This window comes from Erithacus rubecula, assembly GCF_903797595.1.
Source record: "Erithacus rubecula genome assembly, chromosome: 1".
Lineage (NCBI taxonomy): Eukaryota > Metazoa > Chordata > Aves > Passeriformes > Muscicapidae > Erithacus > Erithacus rubecula.
The window spans coordinates 106,869,542-106,885,193 of NC_136658.1; the positions used below are offsets into that span (position 1 = coordinate 106,869,542).

A 15,652-nucleotide genomic window follows, 5' to 3' on the forward strand; every position below is an offset into this window, starting at 1 on the left:
CAGGTGGTACACAGAGAGGCTGAAGCAGTGTCAGCTTTAGGACCCAAAACCAAAATCCCCGGTTTTGCTGCTGTTTGGCAGAGGAAATGGCCTTGAGACCTGCGGGTGTTGCACAACCCCAGAGCGTCATATTCGTTATGCACAACGTAATCACATTGCTGGGTGACTAAAACCAAGAAAAAAAAATAAAACATGAATGTGGCAGATTTTAACTATTAATGCTGTGACGGGTTTGTGCTGCGTGTTACAAACACTCAGGGTGGCAAAGAGGCCCCAGCTGTGTTGAAGCTCCTGACAACAAACACAGCCGCTGATATGAAGCCAAAAATGAAACTGCAGAGACTGAGAACCGCAGCTTTTAAACACCCGGGTGTTAAAACCACACACCTACGACGGCTCCAGGTGCGGTTCTGTTCTCTACCAAATCCCATGCAGCTATTTACAAAATATAAATATAGAATAAATATGCTATTTATGCAAACATACATCTAAAGTACTTTGAAACAACTTTCCCAGGTAGGATTCTTCGAGACCCCGGAGCGCAGCGGGTGCGGTCCCTGCCCTCCCCCGGGGCTGCGGGACCGATCCCGGCGCATCGCAGAGCCGAGAGGATGCCGCTGTCTCCATGCTGGGATTAAAACTGCCCAGCCCCGGCTCACAGCAGCGGTGAGGGCATCCCGCTTGGCGGGGACCGGGCTGGGATTTGCGGAGAAGGGTTTGCGGGAGCCGGGAACCCGCATCCAGCGGCACCGACCAGGCTGTAAAAGGGTCAGTGGGGATGGGCCGGTCCCTGAGCCATCCTCACTGCAGGAGGGGCTGTGCCGGTCCCTGAGGCTGGGGAAGGGTCAGTGGGGATGGGTGGGTCCCTGAGCCATCCTCACTGCAGGAGGGGCTGTGCGGGTCCCTGAGGCTGTGGAAGGGTCAGTGGGGATGGGCCGGTCCCTGAGCTCAGCACACTGCAGGAGGGGCTGTGCCGGTCCCTGAGGCTGGGGAAGGGTCAGTGGGGATGGGCCGGTCCCTGAGCTCAGCACACTGCAGGAGGGGCTGTGCCGGTCCCTGAGGCTGGGGAAGGGTCAGTGGGGATGGGCCGGTCCCTGAGCCATCCTCACTGCAGGAGGGGCTGTGCCTCTCCCCCGTTCGCACAGCACCGACAGGAAATCCCCGGCGAGGGAGGCGTGTGAGGGAAAGGGGAACGGCCTGAGGCGGGCGGCGAGTGCTAGGCTCGGCTCAGCAGGGCTCAGCACGGCTCGGCTCAGCTCGGCTGGTTCGGCCCGGCTCCGGCGCGATGAAGCCGCGAGGGTGAGTGCTGGCCGCGGGGGGAGGAAGGGTCGCTGCCCGGGCAGGGACGCGCATCCCCCCGAGGGAAAGGCGAGTTTTGCTGCTGCAGCGGGCAAGGAAAGCGCTGGCGGGGATGGGGCTGCTTAACTGGAGCCAGGGGCGACCCCCGGATCCAGGGCAGGCTGCGGAGCGGAGCCCATCCACCGGCAGCGCTGCCGGAGCCGGGACACGGGAGAGCCGGGACACGGGAGAACCGGGACGGGAGAGCCGGGACACGGGAAAGCCGGGACACGGGAAAGCCGGGACACGGGAAAGCCGGGACACGGGAGAGCCGGGACACGGGCAGAGCCGGGACACGGGAGAGCCGGGACACGGGCAGAGCCGGGACACGGGAGAGCCGGGACACGGGAGAACCGGGACGGGAGAGCCGGGACACGGGAGAGCCGGGACACGGGAGAGCCGGGACACGGGAAAGCCGGGACGGGCAGAGCCGGGACGGGCAGAGCCGGTGTTGCCGGAGCTCCCCGCCTGCCCGGGCAGGGGTCCCCTCTCCGAACGCGGCCATCGAGGGCCCCAGGCAATTGACGGGCCTTTTATGGATATTCTCAGCGAAAGGGTTTCGATGGCACCTGACTCACCTGAGTTTTATTGCCAGGGTAGCGCTGCTTTACAGGCGCTGTTAGAAAAGCACTGCAGGTGACCTGCTCAGGGCACCTGCTGATCGAGAGGAGCCGGGTCGCCACAAGGTTAAGGGACACAGTGGGTCTCAGCAGCGGAGCAGAGCCCCCAAAGTTGGTTTTTGCAAGCATCAGGGTATCTCTTTGCCTGGCTAGAGTGTGCTGCAGCAGCAACATCCCATGGCTTTGAGATGAGTAGTGATGAAAAAGTTGAGGTGCTGGTAGGAAGAATCATCTCATCCAGCAAGAATGTATGAAATGGGAAGTGCAACTTTCTCCTGTTTCACACGGTATTTTTAAAAACCTGCAGAAGAGGAAGGTGTGGGAAAGAATTGAAAAAGTAAAAAAAACCAAAAAAAAAAAAAGTTTTTTTTTAATTATGAGAGCAAGACCCGAAGAAAGTAGTGCGGCTTAATTAAGATCACTGCTAGTGTGATGGACACAGGAGCTGAGTCAATGGAGAGGACAAAAGGGAGATTTGTCTGCAGGCAGAGCATTTCTCCCTTTTTCCAATTGAAGCTTGGAATTAAAGCTACTCCAGGGGAACATCGTGGGTTGACACTGCCCCGACAAACCACAGCTGCAACTTCCTCCAAGTAGAAGAGTGAGGCATCTCTGCATCTGTCCAACCTTGACTGTGGCATCACTTACTAAAATAAGAAATCAAGATCTGCTTTGTATACATACGTATGAGAGTCAGTTCTGGCTGAATATCTAAATGTCTGTTGGCATTAGCAAATGCCTACCATGGGAAATTCCCTAGAGAGTCCCATAAATATCAGTCAGTTATTGTTATCATTCTATTCAAATGAGTTGCTATATCCATAGCTTCTAACTGGGGTGGTGAATAATAAAACAAACACAGGCATGGGATTAAGAAAAATTGAGGAGTGCATGAGCTGAGCTTGCCAAAACAGACCTCTACAAGCCTGTAACAAAAGTGTGTAAAAAATACAACAGGAATAAAATGCAGATCCACGTGTAAAAACCACTGTAGTTGTGATTCCTTGGGAGACTTCCTGTGAGACTGATTGCAGATTTACTGAAGTAATAGAGCAGAAATTTTCCACACTGGGCATCCACTTAAACGTTTAAAGCTTCATCTATCAGATAATTTCAAAGGACACAGAAAAAGAAAACAAAGTATACAAAAAAGAATACATTTCATACTGGTCCTCCCCTAAAGTTTCTCTGCCTCAGTCTCTGCCAATGGGGCTTCAGGTAGAAGTAGATTTTGTGTCAGGAATGTCCTCTTCTTTCTGCATGGGAAGATGAATATGTTTGGGAAGATTATCATTTTCTTGGGGGGCAGATGGGAGTTAGAGACGTTCCTCTGCAGCAGAGGAGCCCCAGGTTGTGCCCAGGCAGGTGGTGGGAGTGAAGCTGGGCAGAAGCAAAGATGGGAAGTGATGTATGAATTCCTGTGCTTGGCTGGACAGAGCAGCAGAAGTTGTGGGGAAAGGGCAGGAAGCCTGGAAGAGAAGGGATTTTGTAAAGCACAGCAAAGTGAGAAATGGCTGCTGGGGAGTGAGCTTAGCTGAGGGCTTGGAGGGAGGAGAGCAGGCAGGGCAGGGTTGGTTTGGAGGGAAGGCAGTGACAGGATGGAGGCGGGTGGGATTTCTAATTTTCTGATTAGAAATGGCCTGCTGGGAGCAGCTGTCCCTTTGCCCCAGCCCAGGGCTCAGAGCACTGGGGGAAGGAAGCCAGCTGTGCCCAGGTAGTGTGTGCCTGCCAAGGGGAGCTGGGTATGCTGGTGACAGCCCAGTGCTCCTGCCACTGTGCCCTCAGCTCAGCTTTGCAGCTTCATTGCACCTGGGACAATATATCAAGGCTGGCAGCTGCAGCCACACAGTTCTCATTCCAGAACTTTCCATCATCTTCCTTTCCCTTCCTACAGCAGTCTGGAGGAAGGAGAGCACAATGTGTGACTAAGTGTGGTGGTGAAAGGCTATTTTAAAGTAACTGGAAGGGAAGTGCTGTCCATTTATCTTACTTAAACCTCTGTGGGATGAGAGTTAAATCATCTGGACTTTATAGATGAGTGAGATGGCCTCCTTTCCTTTGGGGAAACTCCTGCACAGCTTTGTCCCTCCTGAGTTATCAAACACACCAAATTCTTCCCAGGAGAAACCTTTGCACAGCTCTCCACTATCAGCAGATTTCCTGTTTATACATTTTTACTGAGTGCACAACCTGGTGGGCAGCATGGTCAGCTGCTGTTTGCCATTTAACCAGACAAAACCTTAACTCCTTGAGCTTCAGCAAAACATTGGAAAAGATGGGTTTTGACCTGTGCAGCCCCTGTCCTTCCCAGTGGCCCAGACAGCCTCCAGAGGCTGTTTGTCCAGCAAGCCAATTGATTATTTCAGAAGAGAGCACAGGTCCAACACCAGCTTCATGCCCTCTGCCCTGATTCCAATATTAGTGCATTTTTCTGCTATTCATGGCCTTGGCCACCAAACCACTGCTGAGCTGTATAAACAGAAGTTTTGCAGCTGTCAAAAATGCAAATACTTAATGGGGCATTACATGGGAGCAGTACCTAATTTACCTACTTCTGCCACTATATAAAGACAATCAGAATTTTTATTGCTTATTTAAACAGCAGAGATGCAAAGTCAGTTGTAACATTTGTTTGCTTTTTGTTTTAGGTATGGATTTCTGTTACTGCTCCTTCATATCCTGAAATCTGGTAAGTTCAGAAAAAGTAAAAATTTAACTGCCCTCCCTTTAATATGTTTGGCCAAATGCACAAAGTAGTTGTAAAATGCACAATATTAACATCTCTGTGTTTTCTACAAGATACTAAAGAATTCCTCAGTGTGAAATTTTTCTCTAACATGCATCAGGGAAAGAAAACACAATCAATTTCTTTCAGTTTCATTGCAGAGAGCAGCAAGGGACCTTATGGATGCTCTTGCTCAGATTGCTTTGCTTGCTTCAGAGACCTCCCTGTGTACTTATCTCTGTCAACAAAAGGCCTTAGAAGTGGAGTAATAAGAGCTGCTGATAAGCAGATCTCACATCTGTTATTATCTGTTATATAAACCTATATAGTCAAAAGTAGAATTATACATCACGGTATCAAGTAGCCAATATTAGTAATTTTACCACTACTTATCAGTAATACATTTACTCCTACTGTTAGTAATTTTACTTTTACTATGATTCTAAAATATCCCTTGCAAAACAAAGGCAGAATTAAATCACACCACCTGGTGATACTTAAATGGTTTTAGAGTTCTCTCCTCTGTTCTTGCTTAATCACTGAGAAGGACCTCAACAAAGTCACCAAGGAAACTCCCTGGTCTTGATATCAGGACAAGCTGTACCAGATTCATTCTCAATAGATGCTGGCTGGCCTGTTTCTGGCCAGTGATGGAGTTGCACCCATCTTGCCAGGGCACTCCTTTTCCTACTGTTGCAATGGGTTTCCCAAAGTCTGAGCCAAGGAACTGTGTTGCAGTTCAAGCCTGTTACTTCCAGTGCCACCCTGCAGAGTTTAAGTGCCTGGTAAACATCCTGCCTTTCTCCCTGCAAGCACTGTGTCTGGCTCAGGGGTTTTTTTAGGCCAGGTGCCCAACTCAGATGTGTAAATGAGCTATTTCTGAGTCCAGGGCACCTTCACAAAGACAGTTCCCCCTTTAATGTTGACACCTCCCTCCCATCTCACCACTGCCCTTGCTGCATTCCAAACCTCCACTCCTGTCACCTTCCCTTCCTCAACCATCCACCCACATCATCCCTTCTCCCAGCTGTAATCTCTCCCATTCCTGACCCCCTCTTGCCTGACACTGCTCTGGTGCCACCAACCAGCTGCACCAGCGAGGTTTTGGCTGCTGGTCCCAGGTCCAGACCAGACCTGCAGATCCTGGTCTGGATGCAGAAGGGATGCTCAGCCCTGTGGGACTCACTGGCCTGTGCTTTCTGCATCAGCTGCCAGCCACCTCCTGCCTTTGCCTTGGAGCAGAGCCTGCTCTTCTCATGGCTGGAAGGCAGAAAAAGTGTTCTGAAAGCCAGATACAATCCTGACTTTGCCTCAAGTGACCCTAAAGATGTAAATGTCTAATAAATGTGTCACTGGAGGTGTCTGGGTGTGCTGGTTTGCCAGCTGAGTGTATTTGTTGAGAGGGTGTCACTGATAGTAAAATGTGGTTGCTTTGTCATGCAGCTTTGAGAAATACTGCTTTAACTGCCCTTCTTAATTTTTTGGGTCTCAAAATAATGACAACACTCTTTCTTACCAATGCTTCCACTTCCTGTGATCTAAGTGGAGTTAATTGGCATTTTTCTTAATTAAAAAAGAAAAAAAAGAAATTATTATTAAAGCATTAGTGCTTGAATATATGTCTGCAGTCAGTGCACAAAGTGAACTGTGGATCTATGGGGCTAGGAATGATTAAGACTGGTTGGCTTTCAGGGAAAAGGTCCTTTTGGACAATGCACAGTCAAATGGACATGGAGAGAATTAGCCACTGGAAATTTGGGGGGGTAGGAATGTCTATAAAGTGAGCACACTCATCCACCTGCTATAAAATTAATACTGGAGTCTATATGAGGTAGAATGTACTTGAACTTTTTTTTTTCTCCACATAACCTCCCTTTTTTCTCTCTCTCTCTTTTAATCTTGTAGTTATAGCACTAGAGAAGATGAACATCATCAGTAAACTTGGAGACAACGCCACACTAAGTTGCATTTTTAATAGAAAAAACTTGCAATTAAAAAATCTACGGGTGTATTGGCAAATAGCTGATTCCTATCAGAAAACGTGTTCAGTTGTACATGCACTGATGTCTGGCCAAGAGGATAACAGTAAACAGTGTATTCTCTTCAAAGACAGGACTCAGTTATTCTGGGATAGGTTGGAACATGGTGATTTTTCTCTGCTATTACTAAATGTCAGCCAGCGTGACAGGAATACATACAAATGCATAGTGCAGAACACAACTGAATATTCCAAAGTGATTTACCAGGCAGAAGTGGATCTCAGTTTAGCAGGTAAGAACTTGTGTCACTTTTCCCAAATTCTCATTTCTGCTTTTCAAATTTGTGCTATTTCAATAGTATATTTAAGTTCACCTTTAACTTTGAAAGGGGCTTTTGGCCTTTGCTAAAATGAAGTTTACTTAATTTAAATGTTATACACAGGGAATATAAACCTTGAAGAATGCATGTAAAAACTGTTTACCCAGTGTGTGTTTCTTTTCTTCTTGTTTTTCATGGATATGAGAGTTCTTGCATGTGACTGGGTGACAGCAGCTTAGTTGGTCCTTTCTTCCTTTGGGTTTGGCTTTAGCTTTCTGCCTTCCCAGTGATTCTCTCAGCTCTCTGTCTTACAGACCAAACCTGCAGGCAATTTATCTTTCAAGTCATGAGAGTGGTGTGAAACACACCAGTTTGGCTTCAGAATCCATCTCAAAATTTTGCCTTTCCAGTATGTTTCAAAATGTCAACAACTATTTCTTTTTCTTCTTGCTCTCCAGTGAGCTACAGCCAACCAATACTCAGTGGACCAATAAAAAACAATGACAGCACTGAAGGGGAGGTGACCTTCAACTGCAGGTCTGGCAATGGATACCCAAAGCCCAACGTCTACTGGATCAATAAAGTGAACAACAGCCAACTGAATGCATCAAAAACAGAGATCATATCCCACAAAAATGGCACTTTCAACGTTTTTAGCACACTGACAGTGAAAGCCACTTCTAACATGCAAATAGAGTGCTCCATAGAAAATGAGATGCTGCAGGAAAATCTATCAGCCAACTGTAAGTTCCTTCATGCTGCCTCATGTTTTCTAGGTAGCAGGAATATCAACCAGCGTGTCTCTGTCTGTAGGTGTGCACTAACATGGGCTGTGCATTAATTCAGTGGTTCCAAAAAGTGATGAGAAGATCTCAGACTGTGTTTCAATCTCTAGTTCTGCTTAGCCATGGCTTGATGTTTAATTCCTCCACACTGAAGTGAATAACCCACCAAGTGTGTTATGACAACAGCACTGAAAAGCTCTTGCATCTGAGGCAGCTTCTGAGCTTAACCTTTTAGTTCCTCATGAACATGATGGTTTGGGGAGTCATGGTTTTTTTTTATGGGCCACCATACAGCAGATCCATGATTTATGACCCCCCTACTCAACAGCCTTGCAACAGTCACATTTGCTTTTTACTCTGCCTAGTTCCAAAGCTCAGTTTTCAGTCTCCAAAACTCAATTTAATACAGTGCATGACAAACTAGGTCTGCAGCAACTGGGCAACATGAGCTCAATAGAACAATGTACCTGATAGCACAGGTATAATGTGCTATTTACTGCTGACATGGTGATTAATAGGAAAAGCAAGAATTTGGTCACTCAACTCTTCACAAAACCAGAAAGATATTTTAAGAAAAAAAAAAAAAGGTATTAAGAAGTTATAGTTACAGCACCACTGCTGCAGTTCATTATTTCCAAAAAGCTGTGTAGAGAATCTGTCTGGAGTGGGAAGGCTGATCTAGAGGTGGCTGTGTGATCTCATTGCTGTTCCTTGTCCTGCCTCCAGCAGTCTACCTCCTCTCCCACAGGTCTCTGCACCCTGGGGCAAGGAGATGGGAGTGTTTCCATATCTGTAGCTGATACCCACAGCTAATTTACCTGAGCACCCCAAACACTGATCCCATGAATGTAGGCAAACTAAACTATTTCCAGGAACAAAAATTGAACACAAGAGCAGAAGTTGCACAGTGGAGTGTTTATGTGATGATACACTATGCTGTCATCCTAAATTAAGGAAAACTAGGTAACCTCATCATTACTTTCCTAATGGCATTGTCATGTTGTCTTCTGAGGGAGAAGACCTTCATATTACTATTTTTGAGGTTTTATTTAAAGTCTCACAATTGCATTGAAAGAGTAAGAGATGTGATTTGAAACCTTCAGTTTGCAGCAATGGGTGAAGATTCTTCAGTAACTTCAGGGAAACAGGTGTTCACCCATTTTTCTGAATACCATCAAATTTACATCACAGATTTATTTTCAATTGAGTCTAGATACAAGCCCAAATATACAGTCTCTCAAAGTTGGAGGGAAAGAAGAAAAAGGAAGAAAGAAGGATGCATGCATTATGATGAACAGGGAAGAATAAACTGGTATTCAGACATAATTAGTTGGAGATGTGTCTTGCTCAGAAGATCACAGTGATATGAGTAGCACAAATCTTTAGTCCTTCAGAATTTTTTAATGCATGCAAAACATGGTGAAATATTTTCCTGGGATGAAATGTAAAAATTTACACCATATGACATCCTTTTCTGTTTCATTCTAGACACACAGCTGAAGAAAAGCAGTACAGAAAGTGATGAAAACATAGAAAAAAAAGGACGAGGTGCTCAAGCAGCTGGTATCATTGGCATTGTCTTTGTGATAGCTCTTCTAACTGGTTTAATCTGCTGGCTCTGGAGGAGGAGGTCCTCTAACCTAGTGTCCTATAAAGGTAAGGAGACACTTCATTTGCATGACCAAATTATAAGAATTCTTTTTCACTTGCCAAAATATTTAATATTTTTCAACGGGAAAAGTTAAAGTATGGCTAAGCTGCCTGCCCAAGGCAGCAGGAAATCATGCCAATATTAAAAACTTGGGGTGCCCTGGGGAGGAAATGTAGTGCTCCAGGATATGCTGCTCTTTTTGGGCTTTTTTTCCTGTGTCTGAGCCTCACAGGAAGTGATTTCTGGATGTGAGAGCAACTTGGACTTTGTGTGTGTTTGTGCCATGGTTTGTCAGCTGTGATCCCTGCAGGCTCTTCCTGGCAGATGGCATGGAACAGGCTGGGGCTGGTAGCTTGCTCAGCTCAGCACAGTTTGAAGCAGAAATCAGAACATGATTCAGTCCTGAGAGCTACAGAGTCACTGGCTGGGTGTTCAGGGCTCAGGGTCCTGCTGGGGTCAAGCACAAATGTCTCACTGTCACATGTGTACCCTGCTGTAGCTGCCTTTGCCCACGTGCATGTCTTTAAAAGAGCTTTAAAAAGCATTTTGTGGACCAGCCTGGGTCTGCCAATGCACTGAGCACTTGCTCTAAACCCCTTTGCAGCTATCCAGGAGCCAACATCTACAGGACAAAGCAGGGACACTTTTCATGGAAAAGGACAATCCATGATTTCAGCCCATGCCCTCTTCCTCAATGTTAGCAAGCCTGGGGACCTCAGACAAGCCCAGGGAAAAGCAGGGTAGTGATCTTGTCCAGGATCTGCAGCAGCTCTTGTAAAGTCATGTCCTTCCTTCAGAAACAACCCAAGAGTGAGGCAGGACTCTGTCCCAAGACAGGGAGCTGGGCTATTGCTTCAATCCCAAAATCTCTCCTTTCTGAAATGGGAGCCTTGGTTGTAAGCAAATAGAATCCTGGACTGCATTTTGCAAAACATTTAGCACATTGAACCCTCAGTCTTGGTGGAGGTTGCTTAATATTAATCTAATTTTTCTGAAGACTGTGATTATCTATCCTACATGCTGAAACCCATGCATTTGTTTCAACAGATGTCAAACCAAGAGAAGATCAGGGAGGACTCAACTGTGAGTATTAAAAACATTATTTTGTTTGTCTTTTGTTAACTTCATAGCTTCAGTATTCAAGTTCAGCACAAACCTTTAGATTAGATTTGCTGGATGATACAAACTGAAGCATTTTTTTAGGCACTGCCTCCTAGGTGGTCTTTAACTGGGATACAGAGACATCATTTGCATCATGTCTGTGAACCTGAGCCTACAGACATCAAGCTTAAAAAACTGACCTTCCTTTCCTAGAAAAAAACATACTCTTCAGACCTTCACCATGTTCATATTTTTATAGGCAAGAATTCAATATTGCAGGCCAGCTGGTTTACAAAATCCATTTGTTATTTATACTAGGAGAAAAATGAAAATTGGTGAAAAAAATCTGAAGATAGATTTGGAAAAAAAACTTGTACAGAGGACTTGCAAGAGTACAGAGTGAAATATCTGCCTATTTGATATCTCATTTGATAGTTTCTACTGAAGCTAATGACTGTTGCCTGTCTCTGCAGAACAGACAGAAAATACTGTGGTTTCACTAAAACTGTTATAATTAGAGCATTGTTTGCTGTAGCAGATGCTGTGAATGCACCCAATTCATAGTATCAAGGAGAAGCAAAATAGCCCTTAAATTTAAAAACTTCTCCTGGAAATTCTTTGACAGTCATGGAAAACCGGGTTAATAATCAGTTATTTTCCAGACTGCAACCTGCTCCCCAACATTTGTGTTTGCTAAACAACAACAGGCATTGCACTCTCTCCTGCAGAGCACAATCTATGGAGAAGGATGGATTTTCTCCTTTTGCTCCTGGGAACTGCATTAATGTAAGACAAGCTGTTCATTTCAGGTCAACTTTTTTTGCTCTAGACTTACAGATACCAGGCACTTCTTGGTTAGATCCCTGGAGTAAAAAAAAAAAACCAAACCTCTGGAACACAAATAAGACTAAATATTGATCTTGTATTGAAGGCTGCTGTAGCATGATTGGCTCATTAAGAACAAAGCAAAGGCACCTTCCCAGATGCTGATTTTTTCTTGTCATTTCTCCACTCAGCTTGTGGAAGAGGAGGTGGCACAGCAGCTTTGGTGGCTCACTGGTGACAGAAGCTGTCCCACCTCTGAGGGCCTTGTTTTGGGCATCCCAGTTTCAGGGCAACTTGGATCAATACCAGAGAAATGAAAATTCCTCCAGGGAATGTGATCTCTGGTGAGAGATTGGTTATGTCTGTTTAGGCTGGAGAAGGTCAGGCTGATTAAGGACACAATAACAACCCTCTTCAGAGTGTCTTTTGAGAGGATGGGACAAGTTATTTATTGTGCTAACACAGCTGACACTGCACTTAAGGCACAACAGACTTAAATAAAGAAGATTTAAGCTGGATGTCAGAAGAAATTGTCTAGTTGAGCAATGAGGTAGAGTTTGTCCAGGCTACCAAGTCTCCATCAGTCCAGGTTTGCTGCTTTGTGTTTTCTTAACAAAAGAGAAAACCAGTATCTGTCAGAAATTATTTAGAAATAAAGCTGATACTACTTTAGTAAAAAGGATGGGCTCCAGGATAAATTCTAGCCTAATTTGATGATTATTTGGTATTTTCAATCCTGTTGTGTGAGGTAGATGGGGGGTAAGGCCCTGGGGAGGTGCAGCCAGGGGGATGCTCTGCCACAGCAATTTGCTTTTCAATACTGTAGATGCACTTCTGTTTCTGGCACCTTATGGAGAAGGTCAGGTTGTTTCATGGCAGTGAGAACCCTGGAGACTGCAAACCAAAATGAGATGACTGAAACTAACTTTGCTGTTACAAAGGCAATGAAAGAGTTTGGAAACTGGGAGGAAGGCAGATTGTAAAGAAGAGTAATTCCATCCTGGTGGGATTGTCTCTCCAGACACCCATTCCAGTCAGTGGGGCAGGATACTCTGGTGAGGAGAAATTCAGAGCTGGAGCAATTCTGAACTATGATCTGAAGGAATCCCCTTCATTTCCTGAGAGGAACCTGGGGAAGCTGTTTTCTCTTTGCCACAGAGAGGCTTTGTGCATCTCATTCTCTGAAATAATTCTAAATTAACCCAAGGTGACACAGATATCCCTTCACAAGGGAGGGAACTTTTTCCATGTGCACAGAGAGGCACTTTCTGACTGTGGCACAAGGACAGAAAGCCCCCAGTGTTTTGGGCATCCAGGCAGGACTTCTCCCCAGTCAGTTCTCTCTCAGCACCATGAATATATCTTTTCCATAGCTTTCCAACTTGTTCCTCTGGTTATGTAGGAAAAAGCCATGCTGGGAATGATTATTTAGGGAGAAGTTTTTTGTCTATCTTTCTTATAAAAAGAAGTTATTTTGTTTTTACAGCACCTGTCTAAATGGAAGGTTTACCAATAATTTGGGCAGCTGGAGATGTGTCAAGAGAAGCATCACCCCCCCAGTGGCAGCTTTGTTTGTAATACAATGGACAGATTTCTGCCAAGAGAGACGGAAAAAAAATAAAATAAAAGTTTCTAGAACACAAGAGAAAAGAAAATCTGCTGGATTTTCATTCCAGCCACTGTCTGTGCCCACAGAACAGTCGTGTCACCACTCCAGCCCAGCACTTTGGACAGACCTCTGTGACTGTCAGAGATTTGGGCACCTGTACTGGGGAAAGCAGAAAACCTGGGACTCAGCTACTCTGTGCCAGACCACTGGAAGCTGGTGGCTGTCCAGTCTTCAATCATGATCCTTGAGGACTGCCAGGAGCAGAAGCAGCCACGTGTCAGGAGCATGGGACATTCTTGCCCACCTTACCTTGAGGATGACTACTGCATGTGAACAAAGGCAGCTAAAAGAAAGAAAACTGAAGGACTCGGAAGAGTGAGATTTCTGACCTCTTTTTTCTCTCTCTATAGTACAATCCTTCTATTGTCTGTTTTCAGCAGCAGTTACTGTGTATGGAGGCAGGCAGAACACTTTGACCCAGTCCCCCAGAAACAGAGGTTGCTCTAATGGGGTCAAGTACTGAATGTGTTATCATAAGGGAAGGTGCCTTCTTTAAGCCTTTGTAGCAACATTTTGGTTTTTACCAAATATTCCTGCAAAAAGGGGATTTCCACTTTCAACAGGAGCCAGCTGTGAGAAAAAAAAAAACAAACAAACAGGCTGTGGAAACCTGACCAATTAAAAATAGTGCTTTCTGCTATGTAAATGTCATATTACCTGGACTTACCCTTCTCAGGATGGAACAAAAGCTGTGGTTGAGCTCTGCTTGATTTAACTGAAGCTTTATTTAAGCACTTTCCCATGGCTTCCAGGGCAGGATTTTAAACTGAAGGTTTTAAACCTGTGAATTTGTGCTTGTGTCTCATCCTTACATGCACCCAACAAAACAAAAAAGAATGTGCAAATTCTATCAGTGTGTTATCCATGAATGTCCAGAAAGCCAAGAACTGAATTGTCCTTGTGCCAGTGCATGTGCCTTGCTGTTTGAGGCCCAAGTTAGCCAAACTGACTGGCTGAAAACAGCAAAAGAGTAAACTTTGCTGATGATATGAAATTTTGAAGGAGGAGGAATTTTGAAAGAGGAGCTCTCTTACCCAGATGGGACAGTTTCCCCATCTTGTCAGAGAGGGATGGAGATTATTATTTTAACTGAGCTCTGGAAACACTTGACCTCTCATGCACCAGTTGCTAGACTAAATTGTATGATTTTTGTGAATAAGTCATAGCCTTGCTATGTGTGTGAGAGGCACTCTAGTATCAACTCTGAGCTCAGACACTGATTTTTCATATCAAGGTCAGCTTTCAATTCCCAGCCATGTGAAAATTCTGTTGTACTCACATCTCATGGAACCAGGACCATTTGGCAATAGTGCAGCAGTTGTCTTTTGTCAAAGCAATATCCCCAGGGAGGCTCCCAGCTGAGTAGCTGTGCTTCTCTCATGTCCATGAATCCAGATATTAGATATTTTCTGAGCCCAAGTCTAGTCTTCAGTGTACCCTAAAGGGAACTTGCTTGAGGGAAGCTTGCAGACACCTCAAAAACGTGAACAACATCTGTGCAGATGTGCAGGGTAACCATTTCCTAGTGGTTCAGTAAGAAGTCCTGCAGCCATTTCCTCCTTATCTGCTACATGGAGTAATTTTGTGCAGCCTCTGCTGCTGCTGTACCTGACAGAAGCCTTTCCTACAAGTAGTTTTTTACTTTTATATTCTGCAACGGTAACAGTTCAGAGATTAAGAAGTGATGTAGCAGTCACTCCACAATATGGTATTAAAACAAATTTAACTGGTTGGATTTTCTTACTTCTGGGCTACTTCATGGATACACCTAAATACATTTCTTGCAAAATCTGTGTTTCCATTTAGCTTAGGGTTCCAACTATTACTGGAGGTCAGTAAGTCCTAGATGACAGTTGGCTGTTACCATTCAAAGGATTGGCAATTTATTAATAACAGTTTTTATCTTCACATTACATGTTTCTATTTTAAATAAAATCCATTCATTCTTCTGGATGTTTGATTAAATCTGTCAACACACAGAGACAAATTGCCCCCACCCAAAGTGGCAGTTCTACTTTTAGCCACGTCCCTCAGTGCTCCTTTTTAAAACCCTCACATGAGGGGAGACAAACACAACACAGAGCTGACCACCTTTGCTTAATTTTGGCTCACACAATAAAATCCCTCGAAAAACACAACAAACTCCATGAAAGTCAGGCAGTAGCCTGAAGGCAGCACTAAGCCTGGGCTGATTCATTCATTTCTCAACTAACTTTACAACCCCAAGCAGAGCAAAGGTACAAAACACCCTCCTGCTTCCAGAACTGAAACCAGCTCACTGCACCCCTCAATGAGCTGAAACCAGCTCATTGCACATGAGCACCAGCATCCCTCTGTTTGCCTTCACTAAAGCTCACTTAAACACATGCACAGGAAAGCAACTGTTGATGCAGCTTTGGAGGAAGACTAATAAATGGACTCACTTTCACAGAAAAGCGAAAGACTTTTGTTGTGGCACGGCTGGTAAACCACAAATGGAAAGCCCCAAGGGAAAACATGTGTTGCACTTAGTGATCTGGATCCATCTGTCCTGTTGTCAAATTCACTGTTCAAATATTTTTACCTGTGAGAGTTGAAATATCTATTTTGCTCAAAAAAGCATTCCCTTTTTCTAGCTACCCTGGTTCTAATGTCCTCAGT

General features: G+C 45.0%; 1 protein-coding gene across 2 annotated transcripts; it reads left to right on the forward strand.

Moving 5' to 3' along the window:
* Positions 1 to 583: 583 nt before the first annotated feature.
* On the forward strand, positions 584 to 15,032 carry ICOSLG (inducible T cell costimulator ligand). Of its 2 annotated transcripts, none has more exons than XM_079308141.1 (7): positions 584 to 666; positions 4,607 to 4,647; positions 6,589 to 6,954; positions 7,440 to 7,724; positions 9,255 to 9,422; positions 10,465 to 10,500; positions 12,830 to 15,032. In XM_079308141.1, the coding sequence occupies exons 1-7, from the start codon at positions 626 to 628 to the stop codon at positions 12,838 to 12,840; spliced, it is 948 nt and encodes a 315-aa protein (XP_079164267.1). In that variant the 5' UTR covers positions 584 to 625; the 3' UTR covers positions 12,841 to 15,032. The 2 variants fall into 2 exon arrangements, with proteins under 2 accessions (XP_079164267.1, XP_079164268.1); XM_079308142.1 differs by lacking the exon at positions 584 to 666 and adding an exon at positions 1,199 to 1,299.
* Positions 15,033 to 15,652: the final 620 nt, after the last annotated feature.

Coding starts and splice junctions, on each gene's coding strand:
- ICOSLG (XM_079308141.1), top strand. CDS start 626: ATGCTGGGATTAAAACTGCCCAGCCCCGGCTCACAGCAGCG. Junction 4,648..6,588: donor CCTTCATATCCTGAAATCTG/GTAAGTTCAGAA, acceptor TTAATCTTGTAG/TTATAGCACTAGAGAAGATG. Junction 6,955..7,439: donor AGTGGATCTCAGTTTAGCAG/GTAAGAACTTGT, acceptor CTTGCTCTCCAG/TGAGCTACAGCCAACCAATA.